General features: G+C 38.0%; 1 protein-coding gene across 3 annotated transcripts in view; it reads right to left on the reverse strand.

The window, feature by feature from the left end:
- Positions 1 to 6449: 6449 nt before the first annotated feature.
- Ogt (O-linked N-acetylglucosamine (GlcNAc) transferase) overlaps positions 6450 to 21470 on the reverse strand; it is a 36837-nt gene continuing 21816 nt past the window's right edge. For 2 of the 3 annotated variants that reach the window (XM_046467039.2, XM_046467038.2), the window contains exons 9-22: positions 21306 to 21406; positions 20348 to 20501; positions 20166 to 20267; positions 19621 to 19800; positions 18821 to 18979; positions 18591 to 18680; positions 16613 to 16738; positions 15963 to 16133; positions 15735 to 15851; positions 15482 to 15652; positions 13785 to 13937; positions 10729 to 10981; positions 10347 to 10470; positions 6450 to 7184 (exon numbers count right to left, since the gene is read on the reverse strand). In XM_046467039.2, the coding sequence (XP_046322995.1) occupies positions 7010 to 7184; positions 10347 to 10470; positions 10729 to 10981; positions 13785 to 13937; positions 15482 to 15652; positions 15735 to 15851; positions 15963 to 16133; positions 16613 to 16738; positions 18591 to 18680; positions 18821 to 18979; positions 19621 to 19800; positions 20166 to 20267; positions 20348 to 20501; positions 21306 to 21406 (2076 nt within the window). In that variant the 3' untranslated portion in view covers positions 6450 to 7009. Of the gene's footprint in view, positions 7185 to 9856; positions 10049 to 10346; positions 10471 to 10728; positions 10982 to 13784; positions 13938 to 15481; positions 15653 to 15734; positions 15852 to 15962; positions 16134 to 16612; positions 16739 to 18590; positions 18681 to 18820; positions 18980 to 19620; positions 19801 to 20165; positions 20268 to 20347; positions 20502 to 21305; positions 21407 to 21470 lie in introns of all 3 variants that reach the window. The other variant, XR_006856729.2, reaches the window with a different exon arrangement.

Consider the following 21470-nt stretch of genomic DNA (forward strand, 5'->3'; position numbering starts at 1 on the left):
TTTGATCCTCAGCACCACTTAAAAATAAATAAAGAAAATGTACTGTGTCTATCTACAACTAAAGAAAAAATATTTTTTTAAAAATTTATCTGTTAACTAATCCATCATCTTCCCTCCACTGATTTAAATGACATTTTTATCATGAACTAAAATTTTCATATATACATTGTCTATTTCCAGACTTTGTTCTATGTTTTGTACCTTCTTCTAATATTATATACTTTCTGAAGAGGAAGGAGATAAAAACAGTCAGCTAGTGTGCATGTACAAATATGTAACAATAAATTCCATCAATATGTTCAATTAAAATGCACCAATAAAAATGTAGAAAGATATTTAAAAATTCATAAAAATAAAATAAAAACTATTAGCATGTTTCATAAAGAGCTATCCTAAAATACCTCCAGTAAGCATGGAGAAAGAAAGGCTCCCTCTAGAGGGAAGCACTACCAAAAATGGGGTGGAAGTTATATAACAGTAGGTCTGAAATCCATCAGAACTTTCTAGAAATTACATATATTTAATAATGCAATGTGTGGCTTCATGGAGTTGTGAGCTCCTAGCCACAGATATATACATTACACAGAAGATTTGTGCATCTTGTAGGAGGCTGGACTCCTAGATTCTAAGATCCTTCTTTATAATTTTAAGATTAGCCAAATTATATACTCTGCAGACTCTAAATGAAATAAACATACTATTTGAGAAAGTTGTTTCAGGGAAAAAAAAAAGTAAGATTAAGAAAAAACAATTTTTCAAATCTCACCAATCATCATCCTGGGTGTGCCACTGGCCAGTTTGGCCAGGCTTTTTTTCCAACCTGGCCATGTCTGTAAGTCAAGATAAAGATATGCTTTAAGAAATCTGGAACTCAGAACCAGACACATTCCTTCATTCTGTATTTGGGAAGCTTCTGCGCTATAATTTAAAGCTGAAACTTTACTCTATGAAATAAGTATTTTAAATTCATTTTGTTGAGGATTTTCCCTTTTGTATATATGTTAAAAAAAAAAAAAAAAAAAAAAACACTAGAGCCACGGATAGTCCCAACTACTCACGCCCAGGAATTCAAGGCCAGGCTGGGTAACACAGCAAGACCCCATCTCAAAAATCAAAAACAAAACAAAACAACCCTGGAGAGACACGGCATGTCAACCCACCCCATCTTGCCTCACCAAAGTTCTATGCAGATTAATCAGAAAGACCAAAGCCAACAGTAATCCCTAAAGCTAAACCACTTCAAATGCCACTGTTAGGAAATTGATCAAAGACAATTATTTATTAGTCTCCAGATAATTTTCTTACTGTAAGGCCTGAGCATTCACCAAAACCTCTCTTCAGTCTCCCATCTAATGCTCTCTCCCCCAAAAGGATGCCAATCCCTACACACCGAGCTGATCCTCCACTACTTGATTTAATGCTCCAAAATGAGTCTCGCACCTATCAGGCACTGGCCCTTCTACCCTCTCCCACTACTCCACCTTACTCCCCAATCTCAGGTTACCATTGCCTTCCCAGCCCCCACCTCCTTCAATCGAACCTCTACCACTCCCATTCCCCCCCCCGCCCCCGTACTCCAGCATCCCACTCATCTTACACAAATCTGGCCCCCAATGAGTTTTCCACCAAACACGCCCCAAACCCTGTATCACCCCACACCTCTACTAGTGCTTACAACAACCTCACTGGACTCTAGGAGGCTTTTCCAATCAAACCTCCACCCTCCCCCCACCACTCCGGCTTCAGCCAGTTTTCCACCAATCAGGCCTCGACTCATCCACCTTCCCTCCAACTACTCCTCCGTGTGGCTGGTCTTCCACCAATCAGGTTTCTACTCCCCCACCCCCACTCCACACAACACCTACCCTCCCCACACTGCTTCCTACCCCCTCTGCCCTTAATCCCTCTGATCTCAACCACCCCTGCCCCCACACCTTTCATTCCCCTCAACTCCCTTCCACAACCTTCCAACGATCAGGTCACCACCACCCCATACCTCCATTTTTCTCTACTTCTACTTTATTCCACCAGCAGGTCTTCTCAGGCCCTGATCCAGCTACCCCCCCCCCCCGCCGCATCCATCCCCTACACTCATTTCACAGTTTGAGCCAAGATCACGCTAACTACCTTCAAAGTACCCCACTCCATCTTTATGGTACCAGACTCACAAAAATTAAAATTAAAATATCCCGAAAGCTTGTTTTTGTTGTGGTGGTGGTACTGTGTATTGAAACGAGGGGCCCTCTATACTAAGCTACACCCCAAGTTTTGAGATGGCGTCTGAAAAAATTACTGAAGCAGGCCTCAAATTTGCGATCCTCCTGCCTCAGCCTCCTAAATCGCTTGGATTACCGGCATGCGCCATTGCGGCTGACTCGAAAGCTTTTTTTTTTTTTTTAACTTAGAGGGAAAAAGCTTTTTGTATAACGGGCAAAATATTTTGCCTAAATCAGCCCTACAGTTCACTGGTACAGTCCAAGGTAAATAACGGTCCTGATCTTAACTAAATCTGCTCAATTAGGATTATCTTCTTCAGTACCCATCTCAACCCACTACTCACCTGCTTTTACGACCTCTGGTGTGGCCAATCGCAGCTCACTTCCAAACCGTTAGAGGTGCGCGAGAACCGGAACTGCAAAGTACTGCCAGGCATAAACCTTTTTATAGAGCCCAAATCCACAGGGAAGTAGGAACTGACGTGTTCCCGCCCTCCTTGCACCCACCTATCACAGCATGGCCCCAAGGCAAATTTGAATTTTGCTATGAACTTAAACTTCGCGCCCAGCTGCAGTACTTCCGGAATCAGGTCTATCACTTCCACACAAAATTTATTTGTTGCAAAAGTGCCGTTTTCAAGAGTTCAGATACCCAAGCCTCATTCTATGGTTAAAGGTCTCTCTCTGGTTAAAGGTCTCTAAACTTAACTTTTTGAGCCTTAAGGATAAACAGACCCCAATCCTAACAAAGTTTTATCCTCGGGAGTACTTCACTAAGTAAAGCTTTTCCCCTGTTTGAACTGTCAGTACCTCTAAGTTTGCCTGCCCTCCGAACTACTTGGCACCAATGCGGGGAAGGCCACCTACTCCCGCTAGAAAAGATTAAGGCAGTGCTCCAACAGCGCCCAGCAACATTCAATTATGTCGTTTGCTTCCAGAACCTTCCAAACCCTGGAGCTAAAAGAAAGATTGGTTACTTGAAGCTTTTTGGTGTTCACTCCAAACATACCAAGAAAAATGTAAGTAGCAAATACTTTCTAGCAGACAACCATAAATTTCACAATTTAGGCATTTGGCTAATAGAACTCAAAACATCCCTACATTTGATGGTTTTTGTTCTAGGCATTGTTCTAAGTGTTTTATGTGGATTTAGGCCCTATAATGAATCAGGGACACTGGCACTTGCTTGTAATCCAGCAACTCTACAGGCTGAGGGGAACGGAATATCAAGTTCAAGTTCAGCCTCACCAACTTAGAAAGACCAGTGGTACAGTGCCTCTGGGTTCAATCCCTGGTAGGGATTGAATGTAGGCATTGAGCATCACAGGGTGGGAGGTGGTGAGGAGTGACAGTAGGGGAGCAGGCAGTGAACACAAAGGTACACCACTGTAGCCCAGCTACTTGAAAGGACAGCTTGAACCCAGTTCAAAGATAGCCTGTGCAACATAATGAGACTGTTGGAAAGAGGGGCAGAGGAGGCACTGTTAAAAGCACTCTCGTTTTACAGAGATCATTTGGCTAGAGAATGGCAGAGCTGGGATTCAAACTCTGGTAAATGGAGCTGTTCATTACAACTATACCATAAACAAGCAAATTGTTTCCCCATTTTTGAAAAGGGAGGTTTTGGGGGGGAAAGCCTTAAATGTTAGATATAGCTAAAAGAGTGGGTTGGACTGGAATCAAATTGTAAAACAGGCAGTTCAAAAGTTACACAAATTTATTCAAAGTGTGCAAGAAAATCCTTTAGACTGAAGACAGGAGGAGCTGAAGTAGAGGGGGAAATAAACAATGCACATTTTTTTAATATTTATTTTTTAGTTGTAGTTGGACACAATACTTTATTTATTAATGTGCTGCTGAGGATCGAACCCAGGGCCTCATGTGTGCTAGGCAAGCACTCTACTGCTGAGCCATAACCCCAACCTCCCAATGCATATTCTTAAATAGAAGAGGGTAGGAGTTAAAACTTTTGTGACTAGCCACTAGATACCTTTGTTCCTATACCATCTTTTAGGAAACAAAAACTAGTCCACATTAGGGTATTATTGCTGTTGTTTTGGATTTTTGTTTGTTTGTTTGTTTTCAGTGCTTAAGGACTGAACCCAGGGCCTTGGACATGCTAGACAAGTGCTGTACTACTGAGCCACATCCCCAGTCCCACATTAGGTTTTTGAAGGCACAATGAAGGAGTTGGAAATTATTCAAAATTTTATTTGAAACAATTTTTTTCCATCATATCTTTCAGAAAATGGCAACAGCCTATTCAGATCCCTAATACATTGAAATCCTCTTCTCTTCTGCATGAGTTCAGCCACTACACAGAGAAGGGAGGAAAATAATTTTGTTCCCAAGAACCAAAATAAAAAGTCCATGTAAAAAAAAACAAAAAACAAAAAACTATGGGAGTGGGTGTAGTACAGTAGTCATAAGCAAAGAATAAAAAGCATGAAAAGGTGTTTGGGGGTGGGGGGGGGTCACAGGCTTTGTTGTCTAAATAGGTCACATACCATCCCCACCCCTCTACCAGACTTATGTGAGAAGACAAAATGATATTACAGCTCAGTAGGAAAATCCACCCCTTTTACATGTTGTTTAGAGCTATTCAAATACAGATTTTGTCGTTACATGATCCCACTGCTCTGTCCAGCAATACACTAGGACACAAAATACATCAGCCATATTAGGGGGGGGGGAAATCATTCATTTATTGTTTAAAGATCACAAGACAACATCTGAATTTCTGTAGCACAATTTAAATGTTTTACTTTTTTTGATAAAGCAGAGTATAATAGAAAAAAAAAAACAATTAGTTTCCAGTAATATCTATATCTCTATTCAGAATTAAGTCTTCCACAGACATGTTACCTGGAAATAAAAGCCTGTTACAATAAGCAAAGCTTCAACCAGAGCGGCTACTTTTCGTGCCAGGAAGAAGTTCATTCCCATAGGAGGAATGATGTGCTATGTAAAATGGCTGTAAAGTCACAGCCTTGAGGGCACTGGAAGTATATTGTCCTATTCCACATTGAGTAGTTCAGTGAACTTCAAACATCAGTTTATCTGAAACCATGCTGGCAACCTTTAACTGGTATTTCAATCAGAAAAAATAAATAAGAAATCCCTCAACTGATGTTTCTTGATTTACAATGTTAAAAGGTACACATAGTTCATTAACGTAATTCTGGTTCAGAATTACACTTGAGACTCCTCACTCAGATTCTGGTTAGCAGTACAAATCTTTCAGAAATTCAAGTTCTTCTTACTCAGTAATTTGTCAGCTAGGATACATTCAGGCAACAGCTGCAACTACAGAATAGATGCACTGCCTTGGAGCTTTGGAAAGACATTATAATCTAGACTACTACTAGCAGACAAAAATATCTGTTACTGACTGGATAGCATAAGTGCAGTACAGCAAGACAAAACACATATTCATATGTTGGCTTGTTTAAGCCTCAAGCCCTCAATCCTGTTGAAATTCAATAGTTTTATTCCTATGGTCTTTAATACCAAGAATTCAAGCTCCAAGAGTGCTAAAGTCTAACTTGTACTCCAAACCAAGCAGCAATGCAGTTTGCTACTATTGAGGCTGAATCCACACAAACTTCAAGACCAAGTCCAATAGACAATTATATAATACCCTCACAAAGTCTGAAAAATAATTACTCATATACATAGATGGTCCTTCAGAGATTTTACCTATAACAAATTTTTCAACGAACATTACTTAATGTATTGGAGATAACTGCAACTTACTAATCAAATATTTGAATACTTATACTTACCTGGGATTTCATTTCTGCTGAAAGAAATAGGAAGAACAGGACTCACTTAAAAAAAAAAAACAAACTTTAGAAAAGAAGGTAAAAATCTTATCACACTATCACTTTTGGAAGCAGCATAGAAGGGGCAGTCAAGGGGAAAACACTGGTAAAATAGGTCAAAATTAGGCAAAAAAAATCTATATTATCATCAATGACAGTACCATAACTGTGCCCTTCATAACTGATAATCACTCCTAAATTTTTCATTTGGCACCAGATGGTGTGTTTAAGAGAAACACTCTGGGATGTTTTCAATCATACTCGGTTAGCTAAATTACAGGAGAATTTTTAAAGGAGGTGGAGGAAGAGAGAAGGAAATGGAAAATGGACCAGAAAAAAAAATCAGTAATCTAAAGCAACAAAGCACTGGTAGCTCCAAACATCAGGTCAAACACTAAAATGACTGATATAGGCTCAAGTGGTTTATAAAACCTATAAAAAGACTACACCAGCAAAGTCCCTGTCAATCTGTCAAGAGTTCAGAAACTAAAACAGGGAGCCACATTTTAGCTTAAAACCTTATCTCAAGAAAATCAAAAACACTTCACATGAATAAAAATACCTGAAACCAAACATTTTTAAAAGCTCCAATACCCAAAATATAAAGAAAAAAAATTAATTCAGAAGACTCAATCAATCCATGGAATCACAAAACGGCTGGACAATCTATATCTCCCTTCCATACTAACCATCCCATGGAAGACCAAGGGAGATCAGACCTTCCAGACCTATGCACCACCTGGTTGCTGCAAAACTACGGAGATTCCTTGTGGAACAGCAGTTTTCCATCTCTGTGTCTCTCCCTATCATGCAGGAAGCAAATCTGGCTGTGCTATTCTATTACCATTATATATCACCCATCTGCAACATGGTACTGTACAGATAAGTAAAAATTGTGTTATCTAGTTCCCTTTCCCCCAGAAGGTTGAGGCTCAGGTATGGGGTAATTCTCCTGTGCATAGTCTTTATTTAGGCTGACTCAGTGACTTCGACAGGCTTAATCATGTGGTCAGGTTTGTTGCCAGCTGCATAATGCTCCCACATCTGCAGATAGAGCCGCTCTAGTTCCATTGTGTATTGTTTGGTGTTGAACAGAGGGCTAGATATTCTCTGCTTCCAGACTTTGCCACGAATTTTCTTTAGGCTAGGTAATAAAAAAAAAGGAGAACCAAGTTTACAAATCAGAGCAGAAACTCAGAACTAGATTCTATATATACTCAGTCACCTTTATGGCAAAATACATGACCAAGATTCACATTCTCCCCACACCCCCCACCATCGGCCTGTTACCTCAATGCTGCAAAAGGGAAGGGTCACAACCAACACAATGTTAACACTTACAATCAAGTTCACCCTATATGCTCTGAAAAAAAATTTAGTTCTTTCCTAAACATGTATATCCAAGGGATAGCAAGCTTTCTTCATTTTTTTTTAATATTTATTTTCTAGTTGTAGTTGGACATAATGAAAAAAAATTATTTTATTGATCTTTATGTGGTGCTGAGGCAGAGGATCGAATCCAGGGCCTTGCACGTGCTAGGTGAGCGTTTTACCCCTGAGCCACAACCCCAGCCCCATGTTTTCTCCATTTCATTTCTACCTTTAAAATAAAAACAAGAATTGGCAATGGTATGCAACTATTCCTATACACTAACTACCTGCCCAAATGGATACCGCTTTCCTTTTTTGGTAAGCAATTTAGCAATTGTGTACTAACCTTAAATATTAATAACTTCTGACCTCTCACTAATGCTTTTCCATTTATTCAAAAGAAACAACCAGTATGGGGCTGGGGTTGTGGCTCAGCAGTAGAGTGCTCGCCAAGCACGTGCGAGGTGCTGGGTTCAATCCTCAGCACCACATAAAAGTAAATGAATAAAATAAAGGTATTGTGTCCAACTACAACTAAAAAAAAAATTAGAAAATAACCAGATATGCAGTCACACATGACTATGTAAAGATGTTCATTGAAGTATTTTTTAAAATAGTTCACACATAAATGTATTACATGAAATATTCAATTTAGAAAGATTGTAATGAATGAGAAAACACTCAAGGGGAAAAGAAATGCAATATGTCTATGGCCATAATTACTGCTTGCACATGAATGAGGCATTATATTTAGATATACAATGAAAATGTTCCTAGTATCACCAAGATTATGGTTCTGTCAGAAATGGGGGGGCAATCAATTTTTCTAGAAATGGTGGGGGGGAGAAGACTTGTCTAATATATTCAGAAGGGGAATTAAAAAAAGAATTATTTCTTCACAACCAGGAGTCAGAACATTTCTGTGTACTTTTAAAAGCAATAATTTAAAAAGTTGTTTTAATGTCTTATAGAACAGAACTAGTAAAAATGGCTATGTATCTGTTGGCCTCAATCCATGCCCATATTAGTCTACCTTCCAAAGAAAAAGACCCTCTGTGCTATATATTTTTAAAAATCTCTGGCTAAGTATGAGAATGGTTAAGCTGTGATACATCTATACAATGAAATACTATTCATCAATAAAAAGGAATGAACTCACTGAATAAAAAGTGCCTTTTAGAGTGCACACTATATGGTTTCATTTGTATAAAGTTCTAAAAGGGCTAAACCAAGTTATAGTGGAGGGAAAAAAAGAACAGCATTTGTCTCTGGGAGTTTATGAGGAGGGCCAACTAAGAAGTAGCAAGAACTTTGTGAAGTGATGGTAATGTTCTATATCTTGACAAGATTTGGGTTATCAAAGGTTATCTCTCAAAACTCACTGAATAGTAAAGCTGTGTTTCACTGTAAGTTCTGACTCAAAAAGAAAAGTATCCAATTCTAATTTATGATACCAATACTGAATTACTTACGGAGAAGCATACTGATATCTGCTGTTTACTTCAAAATGTACCAAATAAGATGGACTAGTTTAGGGGCTGGGGTTGTGGCTCAGTGGCTCGCCTAGTACATGCGAGGCCCTGGGTTCGATCCTCAGCACCACATAAAAATAAATAAATAAAAGGTATTGTGTCCAACTATAACTAAAAAAAGATTTTAAAAAATATGGATTAGTTTATGGAAACAGGAAGAAATAGATAGGAAATAAATCAAGTATAGTAAAAATGGTAATAGTAAAACCTAAGCAATGAATATAGACGTGTTCATTATAAAACTGAAAATCTTCATAACAAAATGCTGGAGGAAAGTACTGTATGAATCAAACTAAGCTCCAAAGAGTCTAGTAAAAATTTTAAAAACAGACAACATTGTTTTATTTATCCCTAGACTGATGGACATCAATTTTAAATGTTTTAAAATGCCCAAGCTTTCAATTAAAAAAAAAAAAAGTTGGAAAATAATGAAAAGCTAATACTTGTTGGATGTTTACCATGCACCAAGAATTCTTCTAAGTTCTCTACATGGAGTACCTTTTTTAAACCTCACAACATCTCTGCAAGGTGGGTACTACCATTAGGCTCTATTTTGCAGGTAGTAGAGATAAACTTGCTCAAAGTTCCCAAACCTCATAAATAAAAGGGCAGTCCGAGCATTTCCATTAGCATCTATTTAACATGTTACTTCTCAGAAAAACACAAAGAAAAAAATTGCCCTTAAAACCCAAGGAAAAAACCTCATTGAAAAGACAGGTAGTTTATTGTATGGATAAAGCTTCAATTACCTAAGCATCTCCCCTATAATTCCCACCCATTTTCAGGCAATTAAGTTATTTTTGCTTTTTTCCCTTATCGTATTATAGTAAAGAAGTGGCAGTATTAGGGTCAAAGGTCTGATATTTTTTAAGATTCTTAAAACTTTGAGGAAGGGTTGTACCAATTTACTCACCAATGTATGAAAGGGCCTCAATGCTCCCTCATCGATATCATATTAAAAATCTTTTTATTTTATAGGCAAATAATGGATATACCTCAATATTATTTTAATTGTCATTTCTACTACAGAAGCTGAAACTTTTTCTTGTTAATCATTTGTACTTCCACTTCAGTGAGTTGTCTGGTCATTTCCTTGTTTACTTTCCTATGAGGGATTTAAAATTTAAATGTTCTTCAGGCTATTAATACTTTGACATATGAAACAAAGATTCTTTCCCTCTTGTTTGCCTTTTAATTTTCTTAAAATTTTTATTAGCCATTTATTCTTTTATATATTAAAACCTAATGATTACTTCACTTACAAGAGTTTAGATAAAGTTTTCTCCCATTCAGAGATCATACAACTAATTCACCTATTTAATATAACCCTTAATTTATGGTTTCATTTTACAACAGCTATATTCTCTCTAACATATAATTTGTTCATGGAAAAGTTTACTTACTATTCTAGATCAGTTCCCAGTTTCACAGCTATGTCTTCATATTCTTGTCTATTTTTAGCAATAAGCTCAAGACAACCTAAGCAAGTGAGCTGGGAAGCTGCAACTCTGGAAGCAAGGGTCTCTCCTATAATACAAAAGAAAATAATTACACATCTGAGAATGTAAACAGCATGCAGTTATCAATGTTATTTACCTAAGCATTCACACAATGTAGATGAGGAGAATGGAGCTAACTGTTCAAATCTGAACAAGTCTCATTTTCTATCATTTTGCCTTAAATGTTAGTGCTGGTCTGTGTAGTTTTACCTGGAAGTATCTTTCCCCGAAAAGACATGTTTTTTTAAGGAATGAGAAAGAGCCCAATAGTTTATTAGCAACTTACCTGGCATAGTCACCATGGGTGTCCCTGCCCAAAGGACATCCATCCCTGTGGTGTGCCCATTACAGAGTGGAGTGTCCAGGCAGACATCAGCCAGCTGGCCTCTCCTGACATGTTCCTCTTTAGGAGCAACAGGAGAAAAAATGATACGGTTCTGGGGAAGGCCCATGTTTTGTGCATATTGTTGAATATTGGGCTCTCCTACTGCTGGAAAACGCAAGAGCCACAGCACACTATTGGGAACACGTTTCAGAATCTGAAAAGGGAAAATAAGAATAATTACTTCTGTGTTTTGTTACTGTTTGTTTTTGGTACTAGGAATCAAACCTGGGATCTCACACATGCTAAGCAAGCATTTTACACTGAGCTATATCCCCCAGCCCTTATGAGTCAGGGTCTTGTTAAGTTGCTCAGGCTGCCTCAAACCTTATAATCTTCTTGTCTCAACTTCCCAAGTTTCTGGGATTATCACTGCCACCATGCCTAGTAAGAATAATTATGATTAGCACATCTGCTCTTCTCAATCTCATAAGGCTGGGTGCGGTGGCACATGCCTATAATCCCAGCGGCTCAGGAGGCTGAGACAGGAGGACTGCAAGTTCAAAGCCATCCTCAGCAAAAGTGAGGTGCTAAGCAACTCAGTGAGACCCTAGCTCTAAATAAAATACAAATAGAGCTGGGGATGTGGCTCAGTGGTTGAGTCCACCCCCATGCCCAGTTCAATCTCCAGTACCTAAAAAAGACAAACAAAAAAAAACTTCTCATGTCTATCTCTAATAATTCTACTGCACTCAGAAAGAAACCTACTATGTACCTAAAAGTCTTTCCTTCATGTAAATTGAATTATATGCCTCTTTTGCTTAGCTATCCCCAGAGAGGAAAATGCAAAAGATGACACAAACAAATCACTAACTGGCACAATCTGAGATGTATTCTGTGGGAACTGATTTAAATAGTGTTTTTTGTTGAACAGAGAGGAATCTTCCATTTTTTAATTTTATGGTTTTTTGTTTTTGTTTTTAAAGAAACAGGATCTCACTATGTTGTCCAGGCTGGCACACCCAGAACTTCTAGGCTTAAGTGATCCTCCTGCCTCAGCCTTTCAAATAACGGAAACCATAGGCACTTGTCACCACAGCCAGCATCCCAAATTTTAAATACTCTACCATGTCACAACAAAAGTAAAATCACATTTGCTTAACTTTGTCTACTCTATATCAGAGACTAACAGATTTCTATGATAACTGCTCAATTATTTTGTGGCTCAAAAGCAGCCACAGACGTTATATAAACAAGTAGATATGGCTGTTTGTCATTAAACTTTATAAAAACAAGAAGTGGGTGGAAATAGATTTCCAAATTTACAATAGTTCAGATTTTTTAAACATAGTATAATGCACATATATTATCTAACCCCTTCAGCAGCAATTCCTTGTGAACACATTAGTATCTCTGCATTGAGATGCAGGAATATTCATAATATATGAAATAAATAAATAAAAACTATGAATATTTTCATAGCAAAAGTGAGGTGCTAAGCAGATAGTTCAGATATTTTTGCTGCCAAATAAATTTGCCACAAATGGATAGAAAAACTTTTTTGAGTATCAAGAAGTAAGGATTGCCAGGTACATGCCTGTAATCCCAGTAGCTCAGGAGGCGAAGGCAGGAGGACTGTTGAGTTCAAAGCCAGAACTCAAGGCACTAAGCAACTCAGTGAGACCCTGTCTCTAAATAAAATACAAAACAGACAGGGGATATAGCTCAGTGGTCGAGTGCCCCCGAGTTCAACTCCTAGTACCCAAAAAAGTAGTGAGGATTAAAGAATAGTAGACATGCACACGTATGCTTCATGTTCTTCTCTACCTTCCTCTGACCTTTGATCAAAACAAGTAGTTATTAAGAGGAAAAAAAAATCCACCACAAAATTGTTTCCATATTACCTAAAGACAAAATATGCCATTTTAGTTCCATAGACTAAGAGCCAGTTATGGATACCAATCACTGCTTATGAAAACTGATCTGACAAGGTGACTGAGAAGTAATGAAATAAATTGACTCCTCCTAGTTTTAAATATTGCATGAATGTTAAACATGGGCAGATATACGTAACAGCTTTTGCTATCAGTTTAGACCAGGGGTTGGCAAACTACAGCATGAGCATCTAATTTAGCAAGCTGCCAGTTTTTATAAATAAAATTTTATTGGAACACAGCTACATTCATTTACATAATGTCTAGGGTGATTTCATGCTACAACAGCAGAGTTGAACAGATGTAACAGAGTATGGACCAAAAAATTGAAGCTATTTGGCATCTGATATTTTTATTTTTATTTAATTTTATTTATTTATTTGGTGTTGCTAGGGATTGAATCCAGGGCCTCCCACATGGTAGGCAAGCACTCTACCACTGACCTAAATCCCCAGATCTTTTTTATATTTTGAGACGGGGTCTAAGTTGCTCAGGCTGGCTTGGAACTTGTAATCTTCCCTCAGCATCTCAACTAGCTAGGATTACAGGTATGTGCCACCAATGATCTAGACAGAAAACTTTTAATACGTAAAGTTTTTTTTTTTAATATCATAATGTGAAATTTAGATATTGGAAGAGGGCTAGAGATATAGTACAAAGTACATGCCTAGTATGAAGGCCCTGGTTTTGATCCACAGTACAGGGGAGAAAAAAAAAAGACAACATTAGAAGGAGAAATAAAAAATGAATCAAAAATCCATAACTTTTTTGTAGCTTAGAAATGAGAACAACAGCTGTGCGCAGTGGTGCATGCCTATAATCCCAGCAATTTGGGAAGTGGAGGCAGGAGGATTCAAGTTTGAGACCAGCCTTAGCAACTGAGCAAGGCCCTAAGCAACTCAAGGAGACCCTATGTCAAAATAAAAAAAGCTCAGTGGAAAAGTGCCCCAAGTATGGAAGAAAAAAAAGAAAGAAAAAGAAATGAGTACAACAGCTTGTGGAAGAAGAAAGAAGCTTCAGCAATATAGTCTATGTACAAAATTGTTACCAATCTCTAGCATTAATAATGAATCTATGTGTACTCACATTTGCCCACATCTGCAAAGTAGAAGGGTCAATCTTATATAATTGATTAAAGTTACAGTACACGATGGCATCTTCTGGTAACCCATACTGAGAACGTGTGGTTACAATAATGGTACGGGGCACCTCCTCTCCAGTTGCAGCCTTATTGTTGATCTAAAACAAAGAAAAGAATGATGATGATTATGTTTAAAGTTAACATAGTCTGACATTTTCTTTTCTTTTTGCAGTGCTAGTCATTGAACCCAGGGCCTCACATAAGCTAGGCAAAGGCTCTACCACTGAGCTACATACCCAACCCAGTCCAATAGTTGTTTGGTTTTTGGTACTGGGGATTAAACCTAGGGGCACATAATAACTAAGTCACATCTTTTATTTTTTAAATTTTGAAACAGGATCTAAGTTTCTGAGGCTTGCCTGGAACTTGTAATCCTTCTGCCTCAGCCTCCCAAGTTGCTGGGATTACAAGCATGAGTTACCATGCCTGGGACCCATAGTTTTTAATCAATAAAGACTCCGTAAAGGGGGGGCTGGGGTTGTGGCTCAGCGGTAGTGCGCTTGCCTAGCATTCGTGAGGCACTGGGTTCAATTCTCAGCACCACTTACAAATAAGTGAAAATAAAAGTCCATCAACAACTAAAAAAATATTAAAAAAAAAAAAAAGACGCCGTAAGGGCTGGGGATCTAGCTCAGTTGGTAGAGTACTTGCCTCGTATGCACAAGGCCCTGGGTTCTAATTTCCAGCACCAAATTAAAAAGAAAAAAGACTGTAAGATACAAAACGGTGTAACCATTTAAAGTCATATTCCTGCATTATCTCAATGGGGGAACTATATTATGAAACTTCTTGCTCTAGTCAAAAAAGTTCTCAAAACCTTATTAATGGCCTTTCTTCCTGAATGAAATGCCTTTTTAATCATATCCACTTTTCAAGGCTAAACTGCAATTAGTCTTCCAAGATTCTCCTCACATTGATCACCACCATTTGAGCTTCTACATACAATTATCATCTTATACTAGTCCAACACATTTTACTATTATCTTACATTGTTAGGTAAGTTGAATACGGACAATTCAACAAAACTGATAGCTCATAAGAGATCTGTGATACTTGATTTATATTCTCTTGACAGAACAATATATTCACATATTCAAGTACGCAAAATATATTTGAGTATAAATTACATTACTGTAGTTAAGATATGGGACCTAAAATAATTCCATTCACTGGGAGATATAAACAAAGGGAATTATATTGTGTTATACAAAATGTAATGATATACCCCAGATACTAACAAAGCATAGAAGACAATGGAGCAGGGAATGGAGAGGCTAGAGATTAGTATAGAAACAGGCTCCTTAAGAAACTTTCTAAATAGTATTCAACCAGGGAAAGGATGAGTTTATAGAAATAAGACACTGTATGGTACCTACAGATACTCTACTATATGGTAAGAGAGTAAAGCTACAGGTAGGGAAAAACAAGATATTAACAAAGTGGACCCTCAGTAACTTCTTAGCTGAATTCAGGGGACTTTTAAAATCAGACAATCCTACATAAGCTGTTAGTCTCCACCAAACTCATTTCTTTATCTATAAAACAGGGATAATGATTCTTAACTCCTAGAGTTATTATGAGATTTAAGGGAAATAAATGCATGCTTAGTGGTATATATTATGATCTGTTATTTTCTTCTCACCTGTGTAGTTGCCAGTCCATTGCTAATACTGAATCCATTAATTGTTATCTGAATTTGTCCCCTGTTAATCATTTCAATAACTGCTTCTGCAATGGTGTTCATGGGAATGACAGGCATATTAAGAGCTGTGTTACTGCTATCTGCGTTGTCTCCTCCATCAGGACATTTCATCTAAAAAAAATGCATTATTAAAGAAAAGATCCCAAATGTAGTTTAACTTTACTTCAATGACAAAGATTGACTAGGTTCTGACCTTGACAATTTTCACATCTGGTAGACTATCAAGAAATGCTTTGAGATCGATGCCATTCAGAACTATCCGATTGTCATAAATGTGGCCATTGGACTTAAAATCGATGACTGCTTTTTTCTAATGGAAAAGACAGTTTCAGACATGTCTTTTAGGATGTGTATGGACAGAAACAAGGAAATAAATGACAATAGTACTTTGTAATTCCCCAAAGCACCAGTTTCTACCTACCTTCAGATGAGGGAACATATTAGCATGATCACCAATAAAGAAAGTATGGGGCATGTAAGCCAGTTTCTCAGAATACTGCTCAGCAACTTCAGCTGGTGAAGTTTCCTGATCAGTGATGATATAATCCATGAAAAGTGCACCACTAGTCCCAGGATATCCCAGCCACATTGCCTTAAAAAATAAAAACAGACCAAAAACAGATTAATAACATTCATCAGTACACTTATGTTTAAATCCATCAAGTTGTACACATTAAATATGTACAACTGTTTGAGTCAATCATACTTCAATAAAGTGGTTTTTAAAAATCTTCCAAAATTAAATAAGTAAATAAATAAGGAAGGGTGACTTCTTTAACCAAGAACAATTAAGTAGTATTTTAGACTAGCTGTTTAAGTGCCGAAATGTTTTTCAAATTTGCAAGACAGAGTAACTGTTTATACAAAATCTTAAATTGTACATCTCTATACATATGTACCAGTAGGAATTGTGTTTAACACTCAAAATCCTTTGTCCCTGTTCATTTCAAGAACTATACTATTTTCAAATCAAATATGTCTGCTGTGTTGTTTTAAACATCAGCCAGTGAGCAACATCACTGTATTTTTAGTTCAATACACACTGTGAGTAACCATTATTAATTCTTTTACCTGAATAGGAGCTGGCCTGAGAGCAAAGAGCTCATTTCGAGCACCCTTGGTATAACCATTCATATTTACAAGAATATGAATTCCATCCTGATGGATGCGATCAGCTGCTTTTCCATTGCATGGAATCTGTGGAATAGAAAATAAGTGTTGAGAGCCACAGCCGAAGGGGCCCCAGCAAACTTCCAGCTGCCGGCTGATGATTGGCTCACAGCGGCCCCAGCAACATCTAGCTGATTGGCTCCTCTGTGGTGATGCTCATTGGGCTGTTTCCCTGCCCTTTCAGACCACGGAGCTGCTCATTGGGGGACTTTTTTGGCTCCGCCCACGTGACCCAGCCAATCGGCCTCAAGAGCAGGAGGATTGTGGGAGGTGGAGAGAAGCTGGTGGGGGAGAGAGAGGCTTGTGGAAAGCCGGTGGTGGCAGTTGAGGCTCTGAGGGTTTTTCCTGAGAGGCTGTTTTGTTTGGCGTGTGTGGTTCTAAAAATAAAGTTAGTTTCTTTTGACAAGTGGCTCCTGATTGTGCCCAGCCAGACTGCGGCAAATAAGAATTCACTATTATCTCAAATTAATTCAATTAATTTTATGGCATTAAAACTCAGCTTCCTAGATACAAAATGATCGTTACACAAATTTGCTGAATTAATGCAGGGCAAAAATATAGGTAAATCCCATTAAAAAGGACTCAAGGCATTAAGGAAACAGAACACAGAGGAAGTAGTTTCCTTCTAGATTGAATGTATGAGTGACAGGGTTTCACAAGGGAGTTGATATTTGAATTGGGCCTTCAAAGATGAATAGGAGGCTGGGGTTGTAGCTCAATGATAGAGTGCTTGCCTAGCATGCATGAGGCACTGGGTTTGATCCTCAGCACCACCTAAAGATTAAGAAAGAAAGAAAGGTATTGGGTCTATCTACAACTTTTTTGGTGTGTGTGTGTGTGTGTGTGTAGTGCTGGGGATTGAACTCAGGGCCTTGTGCTGTGAGGCAAGCACTTTGCCAACTGAGCTATATACCCAGCCCCTACAACTAAAAAACAAAAATTAAAAAAAAAAAAGAAAGATAAATAAGAGCCTGTGGGAGTTTGACAGAATATGATCTTGATAGAACAGAGTAAATAAGGAACTGGAGTAAAGCCCTTGTAGGGTTAAAAAATTATAAATAGTTCACTTTTAAATGGGAGGTGAATGGTGGGTAAAAGTACTGGAAAACAAAGTGGCTAAGAAAGGTTGTAAAGGCTATGCTGAAGAGTTTAGACTTTGGTCAATAATGAGCGAGTCCTTGTAGGTTTCAGAAGCAGGTTGGTGCGCTTCTTGGTCACAAAGAATTCTAACATCCATCAAACATGACCAGGCATATATTCTTCCCCCAGAACTATTTTGTTTCACTCCCCTTCAGAACCCAAGGTGCTCTACTACTGAGCTACTACTGTCTCCAGCCTTTTCTTTTTTTCAATATTGAGACAGGGTCTCACTAAGCTGCCCGGGCTGGCCTTGCATTTACAATTCTCCTGTCTCAGCCTCCCAAGTCATTGGGTTTATAGGCATGTACCACCAGGCCAGGCCAGGCATTCTTTTGAAGCAACAGGATGCTAGAAAAGATGTTGGTGCATACTAGTTATTAAGCGATTAGAGTCTCACAACCTTTCTGCTAGAACTTCAATGATTTGTGTGTATATATATATATATACACACACACACACACACACGTCAATACACATGTATACATATTTTTTCTAGATATACACATATACATATATATCTTTAGACACTATGCTGCACATTATCTGTATCGGTTACTAAATTGGCTAATGATCTACAAAGAAAAAATTTAATTATTAAAATAATTTAATTTCCTGAGTAAGTACATACTTAGCAAATCATGTTCTCTACAAGTTTCAAGATATATTAGTACGCCTGAGGCCCTGGGTTAAATCCCCAGAACTTTCTTCAAAAAGTTCGAAGTGTAAGAGTTTCACTTACCTGAGAAAGATCAATGAAATGATTGGCTTCTGCCATCACCTTTACTCGAAAGTTTGTGCCATCATCTGGACTCAGGGCATAACAGAATACCTGAAAGGCAGCAGAGAGTGTATTTAATAGCCTTTATTCAAAGCTTTCCAAAAGACACTGGTTTAACACCTAAGGTGACAGTAAAGGTACCACTGTGGTTTCTTTTTTAAACAGTGATTCTAGAGAAACACTAGCCTTACCTCAAATTTATCAGGATTGTGCATGCCTGGAATAGACTGCATAAGGTGAGAAGTAGGATGATTCCCAAAGTCAGAACTCACATATCCTACACGCAGTCGACCATCACTGAGCTTCAGGTCTTTTGGATGTTCATATGGTGGTTTATGAAGGACATTAATCTATCAACAGAATCCAATGTTTTTTAGTAGATTATCTATGTAAATTTTCATCTAGGAAAACTAAAAACACACCAAACCTACATCTCACACTGGTTGAGAGAGTTTTGCTCTGAACACTTCATTTATTTCATAGAGCTCAATGCAATCTTAGTGGCTTATGTAATATGCTTTTATACCTGACCTGTTTCTGAGACCTATGGAGTAGCCTGAGTAAATATAAAATTTATAGGAATTCAGTACTGTGGACAAAGCATGATAAATCCTGCAGCATTTTAAAAAATTCTATAGGGAAGCATTTTTTAAAATTTTACCTAAGACTCACTTCTCCTCAGCAAATCCAACCTTTGATTAAATAGTGTTCTAATTCTCAAAGGTGAGTACAAAATACCACATACCTTATTAAACATTATGGTTTTCAACTTCAAGAAATTAACACCATCACCCATTTGTTAGTGTCTAAGTTAAGGATTCCACCCTATGGAGTAGAGGAGGTCATGCTCCAAAGAGGACACAATTTAAAGGACTTTTGAGGCAGCTCACAAAATTTCATTTCTCAACTTGCCTTACAATCTGTTGTAATTGCACAGTTTCCTGTATCTGTTTTAGTTTACAATAAAAAGATTAAAACAAAAGAACTATACCTTATCCAAGCAGAGGTTCCCATGCCTCTCAGCAATAGCCTTCCTGAAGCCATGAGAAAGAGGATACAACATACTATGATGAGGATGCACAGAAGGTAACCTGTTCTTCTCTAACTGGTCAGCCACAATACTGACCAACTTCTTCATTCGCTCATCATAGTCTGTCCAATCACAGACAATCTAGAGGAAGCAAAAAGAAGTTATTATACAGGAAATCCTATATTGGAATTTATTATTATTTTTTTTTTTTTGCCTTAAAGTAATGCCAGATAAGCTATTTAAAACACTGTCTTTGACTGGGGTTATAGCTTGGTGGTAGAGTGCTTGCCTAGCATGTTTGAGGCACTGAATTCGATCCTCAGCACCAAATAAAAATTGAAAAATAAAATAAAAAAGGTATTGTGTTCACCTACAAGTAAAAAAAATATATATATTAAAAATAAATAAATAAAACACTGTCTCTAGTCAGGCTTGGATTATTATAGTACCTAACAATTAAAGGCGATTATACCACTAGAAGTCAATTACTGGCCTTTATTCTTTACCTGTAGGCAATGAGCCAAGTTACAATAAGCATCAGGAAAATCAGGCTTAAGTTTCAGAGCTGTGCGGTAAGAAGCTATTGCTTCTGGAATATTCCCTGAATCCTGGAAAGAAAAAAAGTGGATGATAAAAAGTTTCCTAAAATAAACTCTTGGTGCTACAATGCACAATTAAACAGGAGTACCTTGTGAATGGAAGCCAGATTGCTGTGGGCATCTGCAAATGCAGGGTTAATCTGGATGGCACGAGTATAACACTGCAAGGCTCCCTGAACATCCTGCATCTCCTTTAGAGTGTTTCCCATATTAGAGTAGGCATCAGCAAAGGTAGGACTTATTCTGAAGGAAAGGACAAAGGTTTTACAAAGGTTTTATTTATATAGTACAAAAATCTTTAACCCCTATCATGTTACTTTTTTCTGTTATTAAAAGCCATTTAAGAGGCTGGGGTTGTGGCTGAGTGGTAGAGTGCTTGCCTCACATGTGTGAGGCACTGGGTTCAATTCTCAGCACTGCATATAAATAAAGGTCCATCAACAACTTAAAACTATTTTTTTAAAAAAAGCCATTTAAGCAGGGTGCAGTGGTGCACACCTATAAACCCAGTGGCTCAGGAGGCTGAGGCAAGGGGATTGCAAGTTCAAAGCCAGCCTTAGCAATTTAATGAAGCACTAAGCAACTCAATGAGACCCTATCTCTAAATAAAAGAGGAGAGGAGATTTGGCTCAGTGGTTGAGTGGCCCTGAGGTTCAATCCCTGGTACCAAAAAAATTTAAAAAGTCAATTAAGCTGGGCACAGTGGTGCATGCCTGTAATTCCAACAACTTGGGAGGCGGGGGCAGGAGGATTGCAAGTTTAAGGCTAGCCTCACCAACTTAGCAAGACCCTGTCTCAAAATGAAAGATAAAAACTGCTGAAGATGTAGCTCAATCCGCTTGAATCAAATGTATGAAATATGATGTCAAGAGCTTTGTAATGTTTTGAACAACTAATAAAAAAAAAAGATGTAGCTCAGTGTCTAAGCACTCCTGGGTTCAATCCCTAGTATCCCTCTCCAAAAAAGAGCCATTTAAGTGCCAGCCAAATGACAAGCCATTAAAAATTAAAAGATACCTAAAAACAATAAGGCTGTGAGTTTCTTACCGAATAGCTTCCTTATAATGCATCAGAGCTTCCTGCAGCTTGCCCTGCTGCTGTAGTACACTTGCTAAATTTGAATGGGCAGCAGCAAACTCTGGGAAGACCTATAGGGTCAAGATCAAAACTCAAGTTTAAAAAAAATCCTGCCAAAACAAAAGTAATAACTTC

Source organism: Marmota monax, unplaced genomic scaffold (genome assembly GCF_021218885.2).
Source record: "Marmota monax isolate L192 unplaced genomic scaffold, Marmota_monax_Labrador192_F-V1.1 WCK01_AAM20220418_F8-fsc00284, whole genome shotgun sequence".
Classification (NCBI taxonomy): domain Eukaryota; kingdom Metazoa; phylum Chordata; class Mammalia; order Rodentia; family Sciuridae; genus Marmota; species Marmota monax.